General features: G+C 37.5%; 1 protein-coding gene across 3 annotated transcripts in view; it reads right to left on the bottom strand.

Moving 5' to 3' along the window:
• PDE11A (phosphodiesterase 11A) overlaps positions 1–13,234 on the bottom strand; it is a 413,214-nt gene that overhangs the window by 234,283 nt on the left and 165,697 nt on the right. For all 3 annotated transcript variants that reach the window (XM_060621932.3, XM_060621931.3, XM_060621933.3), the window contains exon 3: positions 2,096–2,185. In XM_060621932.3, the coding sequence (XP_060477915.1) occupies positions 2,096–2,185 (90 nt within the window). The remainder of the gene's footprint in view (positions 1–2,095; positions 2,186–13,234) is intronic.

The raw sequence follows: 13,234 nt of genomic DNA, 5'->3' as shown, positions 1-13,234 counted from the left end.
TTTAGGTCTCTGTTCAAATAACATCCTATAGAGAACTTCTTGATCATGATCTGAAATAAACATCCTCCCAAACTATCCTTCAGTGACCAATTCCTATCCCTTTATCTCATTTCACTTGTTATAGCACTTATCACTACCTGATACTATATTATTTTTTATTTGTTTGCTTGCCTACTATCTATTGTTTCCACTAGAATAGTAAGTTCTATGAGGGCAGGGACTTCGGACACACAGTGTCTGAAGAACATCACACAATAAATGTGCTGAACAGGTAAATAAATTGTGCTAAACGTGAGGATGTAAAGATCAATAATACATGAAGCATCCCTTAGAGACTTCAAAATGTAGGTGGAGAAGAATGCCACCAATAAATATTATACAGTGTGATAAGTGTCCACAAGTAGAATAATGGCAATATATACAAGGAATGACGAGAAGAAAGGAAGGGAGGATTAACTAGAAGGCTGAGCTGGGTCCTGAAGGATCTGTAAGGCAGGTGGTAGTGGGAGGAAAAGGTGGACATGATGCACTGAAGGCAGAGGGAGGAATGTGGCTAAAGGTATAAGAAAGTAAAGTAACAGGCTGTATTCTGGCAACAGGGGACTATTGCTGGAGTGCCAAATGAAAGGAGGAAAATGGTAAGCCATGGGGCTGATGATGAAAACAGGATCCAAGTCAGAGAAATGGTGTGGTATGCTATGTTAAAGAAGATGGCTATAGTAATCTGTTGTGTGCATCTGTTGGCTGTGAAATATTCATAAATCATAATGCTTAGCCAATGAAACTTTTAGTCAATTTGATTACTAATTAGCTGAGGATTTCTAACTTTTTGAAACCTTGTTAAATAAATTTCTAAGTTGTGGCAGTAATCTCCATGTATTTAAACGTATAACAATGGGGCACCTGGGTGGCTCAGTTGTTTGAGTGTTAGACTTCTACTCAGGTCATGATCTCACAGCTCATGGGTTCGAAACCTGTGTCAGGTTCTGTGCTGACAGCTCAGAGCCTGGAGCCTGCTTCAGATTCTGTGTCTCCCTCTCTGCCCCTCCCCTGCTCACACTCTGGCTCTCTCTCTCTCTTAAAAATAAAAAAAAACATTAAAAAAGTTATAAATAAATAAATAAATAAAATAAAATAAAAGTATAACAAGTCCCTGGTCAGTGGCACGGACATCTCTTCATCTCTCAAGTCATAAGTTCGAGTCTCACATTGGGTGGAAAGATTACTTAAAAAATAAAAAATAAAAATTAAAAAAGGTATAATAAACTTAATATAATTTGATCTCTATTTGATACTTTAGAATTTTTTTTATCGGCCCACCTGCTATTCCTCTTTCTCTCCTCCTTCTTTCCTCTCTTTCTTTCCTATTTAACTCTAAAGCTGGTGAAGGTATAGGAGATCAATCCCTCTTTGTGTGTGTCTTTATAATCCTATAAAAGTGTTTGCATTATTGTCCAGCCATCTTGTGACGCTCTTCCAGAAAAACTTTGAATTCAAAAGCAAAATTTATGAGATGGGGTGAAATCATTTGTAACATACCTTGCTTCTTAAAGGAACTAAATTATACAATTTAGTGTGTTATTGTCTCAAAGCCATAAGTAAGAGTATATCTGCTGCCTTACAGTATAGATGTGAATTAATTTCATTTTTTTTAAAGATTATTTATATATGTTGAGAGAGTGTGTGAATGCGGGAGGGGCAGAGAGAGGGAGAGAGAGAGAATTCCAAGCAGGCCCCATGCTGTCAGCAGAGCCTGATGCGGGGTTCTATCTCAGGAACTGTAAGATCAGGACCTGAGCTGAGATCAAGAGTTGGACACTTAACCAACTGAGCCACCCGGGCTCCCTGAAATTAATTTCATTTTTAAAAGAAGCTGGTACTATTTCCCCAAACAACAACAGAGAATATGTATCCACTTCCATTTGGACTTATTGCTTATAGGTATCTTCAACCATAAATTTGAAGGATTAAACAAATTAAAAGGATTCCTGGACTATTCAAAGATCATCTGCTGTTTTTAAAAGACATGATGACTCACAGACACTCGAAAGTCAGAGAGCTTTGAGGGTTGTCAACAGTGTTTCTTTCCACTCACCCTGCTTCTTTCATACTCTTTCCTTGAGGCAGCAAATAGCTGAGCATTAGATATGGCAATTCCACAAAATGGAAGATACATCTGCATAACCTGGGGGCAAAGAGAGTGTTAAAAACATTAAAACATCACTGCACCAAATTCCACATTCACTGCATTGGCCTGATCATAATACTTTGTTTTCAATCACAGAAATTGAGTATGGAATTGTTGATACTAGTATTTTAACTTTGGAAAGGATATTTTTCAGAGTTAACTATAACATGGTCTCAGTGAAGCTTTAACCATGGACAGTCACATCTATGAGCATATAAAGTGAAGCAACAGGTTATGATGACTATGATACAGGAACTGTATCTACATCATCTGTGCATTCCTTCTCTGATCAATGAAAAAGGAATAAATGAATAAATTTATATATCTACAATCTAAGGCAAGTGCCCACATTCACATTTGGAGGCAAGCAGGCTGTGAGTCAATTTCTTTGCACATAAGTTATCTGTAGTGGGGATCTCAGCTTGACCCTGGCACTGTCAGCTACAGATTGAAGTATGCAAGGGCCCAGTAGGAATTTAGCAACCTGAGGGCCTAGTAGCCTGAAGCAAAAGAGCTCAAAATGTGCCCACCGTTCGGTTGACATAACTGGATTGAATGCAAATTTGTGGGATGTCCTACTGAAGCCTGTTTGAGGAAAGGCTGGGGATTCTTTAAGAGAACACTTCTCCGATGGGAAGAAACAGCTAGGTGTGGTGGGCTCGATCCCAACAAAGACTTTCTCATCATTTCAGTATCACTGATTTTCAGTACTGCCTGGCACTCTCACTCAAATTCATTCCAGAATCTCTGATTCCAAAGGGAGAGAAAATACCCCAAGTAAAAACCAAAAGAACTATTTCCCTAAACTCTTTACAACATAGCACATTGGGACAAGTAATATTGCTTTGGGACTCCTCTAAAGCAGATAGAAAAGTGCATGTTTCTTCCTCCCTCTGTCTCCTTATTTGTCTGTCTTTCTCTCTCTCTTTCTCTCTCTCTCTCTCAATCTCTCTCTCTTTCTCTCTCTCTCTCTCTCACACACACACACACACACACACACACACACACACACACACACACTACAAGGTCCTGTGAAGGGGTACCCTAGAGCAGTGACAAAACAGAGCAGCGACAAAACAGAGCAGCTCCCAATTCCTAGAAGAGTTTACCACAGGCGAGGGATAAGAATGGCAGGAACAGTGTGAGACACCCCGGGGACACCCAGAAAAGAATTACCCAGAGTGGGAGGTGTTTTTGCAGCAGGCTTGAGAAAGACAAAAGATGAAGAACAATCCACATTCCTTATCATTGCTTTCCTATTAGATCTTGCTTTGGCTACCTGGGCATATTCAGCTGTGACCTCAGGTCCCAGAAAGTATTTCACAATGCCGTAGAAGCCAATGCTGTGACACCACTCTTATAGAAAACAGAGAAATGACGGAATTGGTATTAAGCAGAAGTACAAAACCAGTGAGCTGGCTGATTTTTACGGATCTTTCCTGGATAAATTCCTTCAATGAATTTGATTCCAACTTCTATTTAATGAGGACCTTCTATTTAATGAGGTGCCAGACACTCTCACTTCATTTCTTTATTTGAATGGCACATCAACTTGTCATGGAAAAATTTTAAGTACATTTTAGAGATCAGGGAATTCAGTAACTTGCTCAAACTCACACAGGAACTCAGGTCATCTTATGCTACAACTCATGATCATGTCTTACAACATGGTGCCTCCTAGAACTGGATGCTATTTCTGTCGCCCCCTCATTCCTCTTCCTTACTACTCCCCCTCATGCCTTAGGAAGTTTGTTGGTAAGCCAAGATAAAGCTGTTGACATAAAGCTGCCAGACATTCTGCCAGAATTTCCCTGCCTTTAGCCAGAATGGGACCACTTTCAACATCACCTACACACACAACACTTTTCTTGTAGTTTCCTGTTGTTGTTGTTGTTGTTGTTGTTGTTGTTGTTGTTGTTGTTGTTTTGACTCTGCTCTGGAGACAGTGACTATGATGGAGGTGGAGGGAAGGAGGGGATACAGGTTATTTTATTTTTCTCCTTTTCTTTCTTTCTCTTTCTTTCTTTTTTCTTTCTCTTTCTTTCTCTTTCTTTTTTTCTTCCTTCCTCCCTCCCTCCCTTCCTTCCTCCCTCTCTTTCTTTCCTTTCCTTTTCTTTTTTCCTTCCTTCCTTCCTCTTTCCTTCCTTCTTCTCTCTCTTTCTCTTTCCTTCTTGACTTCCTGGCTTCCTTTCTCCTTTCCTCTCATTCTTCCTGTATTTATTTGCCTTCAGGGGCCAAGTTTAAGGTGGTTCAGAGGTCAAGCAAGTATGTAGAAGAGAATGACCAAATAAATATGTGAAATGTTTTCTAATATATCATAGGCTTGCTTCAATTCCTTTGTAATGCCAATATTTATTGAGCTCCAAGCACTGGGCCTTGTTAAAAATTATGTGACTATTAAATTAGATGACCATTGTCCTTTATATGGCTGTTCTGTGTGAAAGCCAACAAGTCACTTAACCTTTCTGAACCTATTTCCTTATCTGTAAAATGCCTGGTTTCGCTGGGCAATCTTCCTAATCCTTTTTAATTCTAATACTTGGTGATAAGTAGAAACATCTATGAGCTGTAATATTCTACTTGCTGGAGAAAACAAAGAATTCAATAAACATGCTCACATTTTACTCAAGAAATAATCATTTATAGTAGTAATCGATATTGACAAAGTCCTTGGATATGACATTAAGCATTTTATACATACTATATTATCTGATCCTTGTAACTACATATGCTATACCATTCATTCTATTTTTCAGATAAGAAAACTGGGCTTTACAAACTTATCCAAACTTTTTGGGAGATATCTCTCCATGGTTCTCTCACATTTCTGCACAACGTAAAAACAAAGGCACTGCTCTATATTTCAAAGGTGTTTGTATAATGAATGGCCTTGGAAAAAAGTGTCTTCTTCCAGAGCAAAGAGCAGACTTGTTTAATATAAAGTATAATTAAGATAATATTCTCTGGAGTAGAGGTCAGGCAAGCTTACTGTCCATTATGAAAGATCTGTGTTCTCTATATTTGAGGTTCCTCTGCTATAATCCATGTCCTGTGTTATCAAAATGATGCTGTTACTGAACACTATCCCAAGCCAGAAATAGCTGTTCACATATCAGTAAGACTATTTTATTTTTCATTTGTCCTGTTGGTATATTGATATGAACTCTACAACATAGTTACTTAGTAGTTGTAATTGTAAAGTAAGAGCCCAGGAGAAATTACTAAGATCCATGGTAAATTTATTTATTACCTTTTTATTGAGCCAGTTGCTATCGATTTTATTTTCTCATTCCATTGATTCCCCTCCCCCACTACATTACATTTCTTTTATTTTAGTGATTAAAACTAGAAAGTCTATGTGCATACTTAATAAAATCTAATTTTAATATCTTTAGCCTCCTTCCAAATAAGATAAGAAGGTTGAATACTTTAACTTTCCCATTGTACATGTTACTTTTTTGCTTTTTTTACTTATACCTTGTTTTGTTACTGCAAATTGGACATTATTATTATTACCTAATGCTTTTTTAGATTTACCCACATGGTTCCCAATTTTTTCCTCTTTGTTCCTTCTAGCCTCTTCTTGTTTCCTTCTGAAATAATTTTCTCTTTTCGAATCCTTTAGAATATCCTTTAGTATTCGTGGTAAATGTGTTTTGTTTGTATAGAAATGTCTTTATTTATGATCAATCTTAAAAGGTAATTTAGTTTGCTATACAATTCTAGATTGACCACTGTCTCTCATATTATTCCCCCATCATGTGCAGCTGATGCTGCTAAAATGTCCACTGTCAATCTAATTCATTGTACATTATCCATCTTTGTCCCCGGCTTCTCTTAGAAACTCTTTATGTCTTTGGTGGCCAGTCTGTACTTTTCCAGCCTCAGTCACAGGCTTAACTAAATCATATAGAACTCTAAATATATTGAGCAAATACTACTGAGGATGGAGACAATATTACACCTTTTTGACACATTGCAAACCGAGAGGGGAATCTTTATTTACAAAGGGAATGCTCTACCTACCCTGTGTCATTTATCAGTACAACAATTCAGCGCTCTGAGGCCAGAATCAGTTCCACTATGGATACCTACATGACAATATAATCATAGAGTTTCTAAACAAATGTGCAGAAGAATCAGATAAACACATTTTGAAAGGAGGGAGTAAGAAGCAGCAGAAGCAGTATGGATATAGGAGATGATGAAAAATCTTAATCTTTTTTCCAGTCCCAGTGCAACAGATGTCTTTTTTTTCAAAAAAGAAAGAGGGATACTACTCTATTCTGCTCTTTTTTAGGTCCCCCTCCTCCAAGAAAAAATACGAATTTGGCCTTCACTGTCTAGTTTCTGAATGCCAAAAGGTCTAAAAAGCCTTAATGACTAAGAAGCTAATGAGTCTGCACACCCTTGTGCAGTACTTTTCAGCTTGAAAGCACTTTATGAACATTGGCTAATTAATCTTTACAACATCCCACTCAGAAAGAGAGTTAAACTGAAAATCATTAAATAGCGTGGAAAAGTCCCTCTAGCCCTGGAAACTCATGAAAAGTATCACTAATAAGCATAAAATGTGAGCACTGGGACCTTGCATCAACGTCCTAAAGAAAGACAGTAGATACTGAACCTTTCAAAACTTACAGATCACAGAGAAAGACTGTTAAAGCCTCCAGGGCTGGTCCCGTCCAATAATACATCATTAAAGGACAGTGGAGGTCTACACTGGAGATTCTGTGAGAGGCCTGGGGCCACCCCCTTTATGGACTCCACTCCTGAAGGCAAATAGCTTGAAGAGCCACATCACTATCAGCTAAGGTCACGGGTGAGACAAGGTCTTCCCACCATCATGTAGCATCTCCTTTCTCTGTGCAGACCCTGTAAGTTGCACTAGCAGGTCCCTTCCGCCCCCTCTGGCAGTAACTATAAGGCAAAACTTCACTGAGCTGGGTGGAGCCACCTGATTGGAAACCGGGAGTGTTGTAACTCAAACACGAAATAAGCTCTTCAAGTAATTTGGAAAATAAGGTATCAAAATATGGATGTAGTCACATTATTCTCACATTATGAAATACTTTCCATATTTTAGGAAGATAATATTTAAAAGAGTAAAAAAATGAGTTTGAAGTTTTCTAGAGTCTCCAGAGGAAATTCCTGCTTCCAGAGGTATAGTTCGGTTCACTGCAATTTTGTTTCTAAGCAAATTCAATAAAAGCAATAGGTCAGGTGTTTATTTCAAGAATAAGAATCCTGCATGAATCTTGTCACCTCACATCAAAGTACACACACTTGGCTGAAGCATGCCTTTCTCTTATCATGCTGTGCCCTCTTTGAAGAAAACAGCCTCCCCAAAATAAATAGAGACATACATAAAGTACCAACTTTTAAAAAAATGTTTTAATGTTTATTTATTTTTGAGAGAGAGTCGAGTGGGGAAGGGGCAGAGAGAGAGGGAGACACAGAATCCAAAGCAGGCTCCAGACTCCGAGCTGTCAGCACAGAGCTTGATGTGGGACTTGAACTCATGAACAGCGAGATTCTGACATGAGCCAAAGTTGGACACTTTACCGACTGAACCACCCAGGCACCCCAAGTACCAACTTGGTTTAAAAGAACATTGGCATGGAATAGACAATCCAACACATACTTTTGGAAACTGTTCGCTTTAAGTATAAACACTCTAGGGACACCTGGGTGGCTCAGTCAGTTAGGCATCCGACTTTGGCTCAGGTCATGATCTCACCATTCCAGAGTTTGAGCCCCATATCGGGATCTGTGCTGACAGCTCAGAGCCTAGAGCATCTTTCAGATTCTGTGTCTCCCTCTCTCTCTCTCTGCCCTCCCCCACACTCATGCTCTGTTTCTCTCTCAAAAATAAATAAAAATAAACAATAAAAACAATTAAAAAAAAGAACACTAAAGAGAATGTGGGGTGCATTTTATTCACAAAAGATGAGGAAGAGCAAGGCAGCAAATAAAGGAAAAGGAGAAACTTACTCTTCTGTTTCCGTTCTTAGGAGAGGGGGACATAGGTGTTTCCGCTTCTGCCCTGGTGGGTATCAAAGTGGGGGACCCCAGGGGAACTGGAATGAGTACCCTTCAGCTATCTCACCTCTCTTTCTGAGGCTAGTATTGGCTAAAATATCCCTAAGAGGCCAAGTTCATCCAAGGGTAGACAGGCTGAGGCCAATTCCTGGTAGGCAGCCTTGAACCATGAGTGCCCATTTTCCTTGACTTTTTGCAGGTGCTGGTCTGCTGAGCAACTGAATCTTGCAGGTACTAATTGTATCACCTGATAACCTTATTCCTATTTGCTCCCACCTGAGAGACTTTAGAAAAACAACCCACTCATATCCAAAGGCACTTCTAAATTCCCACCCTCTTATGCACAGACACTTCATTGAAAGAACATATTGCAGGAGCCATGTCCATTCCAAGATCATTTATATTGTGCTTTTCAGATCATAATATTTCAACAGAAAAAAGAAAAAAAAAAGCACTCATATTTCTACCACTCAGGGGTAACCACTATTAACATTTTGGAAACTAACATTCAAATTTTCATCTCTCTCTCTCTTCATATAAACTCAACGAGGCTAATCCTATATGTAATATTTTATCTGCTTTTTCCCCTTTTGTAACCAGCTATCACTTATTATGACCAATGTCTGTGGATGCAAAATATCCCATTGTATAGTGCAGAAAAAGAAATTTTATAGAGAAAGAAAGTAGATTACTGGTGCCTGGACTAGTGGTGGTAATGAGATTAACTGTAAATGGGATAAGGGATCTCACTGGGGGTATGTGCTAAAACTGATTTATGCTGATGGTTGCACTACTCATGGAGTTACTAAAAATCACTGAATCGCTCTTTGAAATGGGTGCATTTTATGACATGTAAAACATACCTCCATATAGCTGTTAAAAATTATCATTCAAAAATCCTACTCATTGTGTGAATTAATATTTTTTAGTCAATCATCTGCTGGGCATTTAGGTCATTTCTAACTTTAATAATCTTAGAGTTAAACATTCTAGAAATTAAATGTTTACACATCCCATAATTATCTTCTCAGGATAAAGCCCTAACATTTGAACTAATTTATTTAACACACACTTACATAGCACTTCTCTGCACCAGGAAATATTCTCATTAATATTTACTAATATTAATTCATTAATATGTATGTACATTTTTAAATAACTCCTAACATTACACAAATTTTTAGTTTTTGTTTAAAAAATCAAACAGTATAGGGGCTCCTGGGTGGCTCAGTTGGTTGAGCATCTGACTCTTGATTTCGGCTTGGGTCATGATTTCACGGTTTGTCGTACATCCAGCTCTGCACTGACAGCTCAGAGCCTACTTGGGATTCTCTCTCTTGCTCTCTCTCTCTCTCTCTCTCAAAAATAAATAAATAAACTTAAAAAAAATCAAACAGTATAAAAGTGTATACAATAAAATAACTACAGATGCCTCTTCATTTCCTATTCTGCCCTACTCCTCCCCCAAGGAACAACCCTAAGAGGCATTCACAGTGCATTCTTCTAGACCTTTTTTAATTAACTGCCAACTTAACAATATTTAGTTCTGGGGGTGTTTGTAAACACAAGTGGGATCACACTATAAGTTATGTTTTATACCTTCTGTATCACTTGGCAATATCTCTTGGAAAACTTTACGTGTCAGTTCAAAGAAATCTACTTAATTCCTTTTCATCTCCGTGGAATATTCTATGAGGAGACATTCATGTTGTTTCCAATTTTTCTCTAATACAAATAACACTGCCATGAACTTTCTTGTAAACACATCTTTGTGCACTTGGACAATACTTCTGTTGGACAGATTCCTAGAAGTGAAATTTTGGTTGAAGAAAATTTGCATTAAAAAAACATCTTAACAGCAACTGCCAACTCCTCCTCCAAAAATTCTCTACCAATTAATACTCCCACTAACAGTCATCAGAGAATTCATTTACCTCTACTCATACAACATTGGATATTATTATTCTTTTTAAATCTTGTCTGACAGATTAAATCAGCATTTACTTTTGCATTAACTTACATTTGTTTATTAGTGATACTGATAATAATTTCCTAATATAATATTTGTTGGTTATAATTTCCATAATTTCTTAGCTATCTGTTTTTAATATAGCCTCTTTGTGTCTTTCACTTATCTTTTACTGGACATTCTACTTCTTACGGCTTAGTACGCACTCTTTTTATTCTAAAAATAATAATCATCTTCCATTTTCGCAAATCATGAATCTTACTCGATAATTAACAATTGGCATCTCTGTGATACAGTCCAACAGCCCTACAAGCTATGATTGCTTCATCAAAGATAAGTAGATATTACGGCTCAGTAAACTTGGCCTACTCCCTCTCACTGTATAAAGAAATTTTACAACAATATCTATCTATATAACTCTGTCAAGGTTATTTTTATAAGCAGGTTGACCTACATATTTCATCCTGGCTATTTGCTCCATCCATTTTTGTAACTTAGAGTTTGTGTAAGAAGTCAATTTGAGCTACAGTTTGATCCAGGCATTCTTGAGTTTTAGCTTTTAAGGTCGTTATGATTTCCCCAATTACCAAGCACAGGTATAATTGCAGAAAGCTGTACTGCCTAGTAATTTAGTGTTGGTATCAACACCTTGATGCTGGAAAAATCCTATTATATCATAATAAATGTATGAACAGAAAAATTCTCTAAGGCTATTTTCTGATGAGAAACACATTAGTCTTTCTTTGAATTTGAAACATATTCACACTATGTCCTCCTGTCAGTAGCAGGATCCTTCTTTCACCATCTTATTTATCTAGCTCTTTCTTTTGTATAACTCCTGGTTCTTAAAGTAGTAGACATTTCATATAAATGGACTCATATAATATGTGGCCTTTTGTGTCTGTCTGCTTTCACTTGTAATATTGTTTTCAAGGTTTTTCAGTCTTTTTTTTTTTTTAATTAATAGACTTTATTTTTTAGAGCAGTTTTAGGTCACAGGAAAGTTGAGTGGAAGGTACAGAGATTTCCCATAGACTTCCTTTCCTCCCCCCAAAACACACAGTTTTCCCTAGTATTAACATCTTACATTAGTGTGGTACATTTGTTATAATTAATGAGCCAATATTGATATATTATCACTAACTACAGTCCATAGTCTCATTAAGTCCAAACCCACATTAGGGCTTACTCTCTGTGTTGCATAGTCCAAGGGTTTTGACAAATATATGATGACATGTATCTACCATTACAGTATCACACAGAATCATTTCAGTGACCTAAAAATTCTCTGTGTTCTGCCTATTCGTCCCTCTCTCTATCTCCCCAAACCTTTGGTAGCCAGTGATCTTTTTATTGATTCCACAGTTTTATCTTTTCAGTAATGTCATATAGTCAGAATCACACAGTATGTAGTCTTCAGATTGGCTTCTGTCACATAGCAATATCCACTTAAGGTGACTTCATGTCTTTTCATGACTTGACAGCTTTTCATTTATTTTTATTACTGAAAATATTCCATTATATGGATGTACCACAGTTTGTTTATCCATTCACCTATTGAAGGACATCTTGGTTGCTTCCATGTTTTGGCAATGATGAATAAAGCTGCTGTAAACAGTCACATGCAGGTTTTTGTGTGGACATAAGTTAACAATTCATCTGGCTTAATACCCAAGAGTATGATTGCTGGATTGTATGAAGTGAGTATTTTAGTTTTATAAGAAACTGCCAAACTGTCTTCCAAAGTGGCTGTACAATTTTGCATTTGCACCAGCAACGAATGGAAGTTCCTGGCACTCCACATCCTTGTCAGTGTTTGCTGTTGTCAGTGTCTTGAATTTTAAACATTCTAATAGGTGTTTCATGATATCTCATCATTGTTTAAATTTGCAGTTGCCTGATGACATGGGATGTTGAGCATCTTTTAATATATTTATTTGCCATTGGTGAGCTATCTGTTCAGATCTTTTGCCATTTTTAAATCAAGTAGCTTGTGGCTTATTGTGTTTTAGGAGTTCTTTACATATTTTGGATACCAGTCCTTTATCAGATATATATGTTTTGCAGAGATTTTCTCCAGTACGTGGATTGTCTGTTCATTACATGTTATTTTTGTGTAAAGCTTAACTAGACTTTTTACTTGTTTCTGTTCTGATTTCAGAGAACTTTAAGATAAATCAAAGATTTTAATACATTTCCTCATCTATTTTCAATCTTAGCTCAATATCAGTGTACCTAGGACAATATCCTTTTGTCCAGGCTCAAGGAAAAAAGCACGTTTTTTCTGTGGAGGTAAGCCCTGTACTAGGGTTTTTCATTTGTGTCATTTCTGTGGGATCATGGGGCTCTTCCTGTCCACCATCATTGTTTCTATCTCCTGTGTCTGGATCTTCTCTTCTCCACCAGAGGGGAATGTTTTCCCTTTCATTTGGTATTGCTGTTTCCATCTTCACCTGCATCTGCTTACCTTCAGGTCCTCACCCCCTGTCATTTGGATTACAACCTGCAATCTACAAGAATGGCTCACTGGAAGCTTGTCTATGACTTCCCGATCAACAAATCACAAAATCCACCAACTAATCTAAGCCCTTGTCCTTTTTAAAGCCTTTAACACTTAATCACCAGCTGGATATTAAATATTTGGCTAACATACACTATACATTCCTATCTCTCCTTCTGTGTTTCTGACACCCCTATTCAAGTTAATATTCCCAGATTCAGTCTTTGGCCTTCTAGCCTTCTCTTTCCACATTCTCCATCTAAGGATGTATTTATTCTCATAATACAAGAACCCTACAAAATAAAGCAGGTTGGCCGTCTAAGAATTAACCTTTGAGCAAGAGTCACCTAGAAAAGAGAGCAAATTTCATAGGGCCAGATATTTAAGCAGCCAAGAAACTTCCTTCTTCTGCTTACTCACTCCTCCTGCCTCACTCTTGAATGTTGGTCCATCTTTAATTCCCTTTGGCTCTGAATTCACACTCTTATGTCCCTAACCACACTTCTTCTCAGCCACCCTCTACTATTTTTCACAT

Source organism: Panthera onca, chromosome C1 (genome assembly GCF_046562875.1).
Source record: "Panthera onca isolate mPanOnc1 chromosome C1, mPanOnc1 haplotype 2, whole genome shotgun sequence".
Taxonomy (NCBI): domain Eukaryota; kingdom Metazoa; phylum Chordata; class Mammalia; order Carnivora; family Felidae; genus Panthera; species Panthera onca.
Note: the sequence above shows the minus strand (reverse complement) of the source record. Positions and strands in the feature narration are given on the sequence as shown.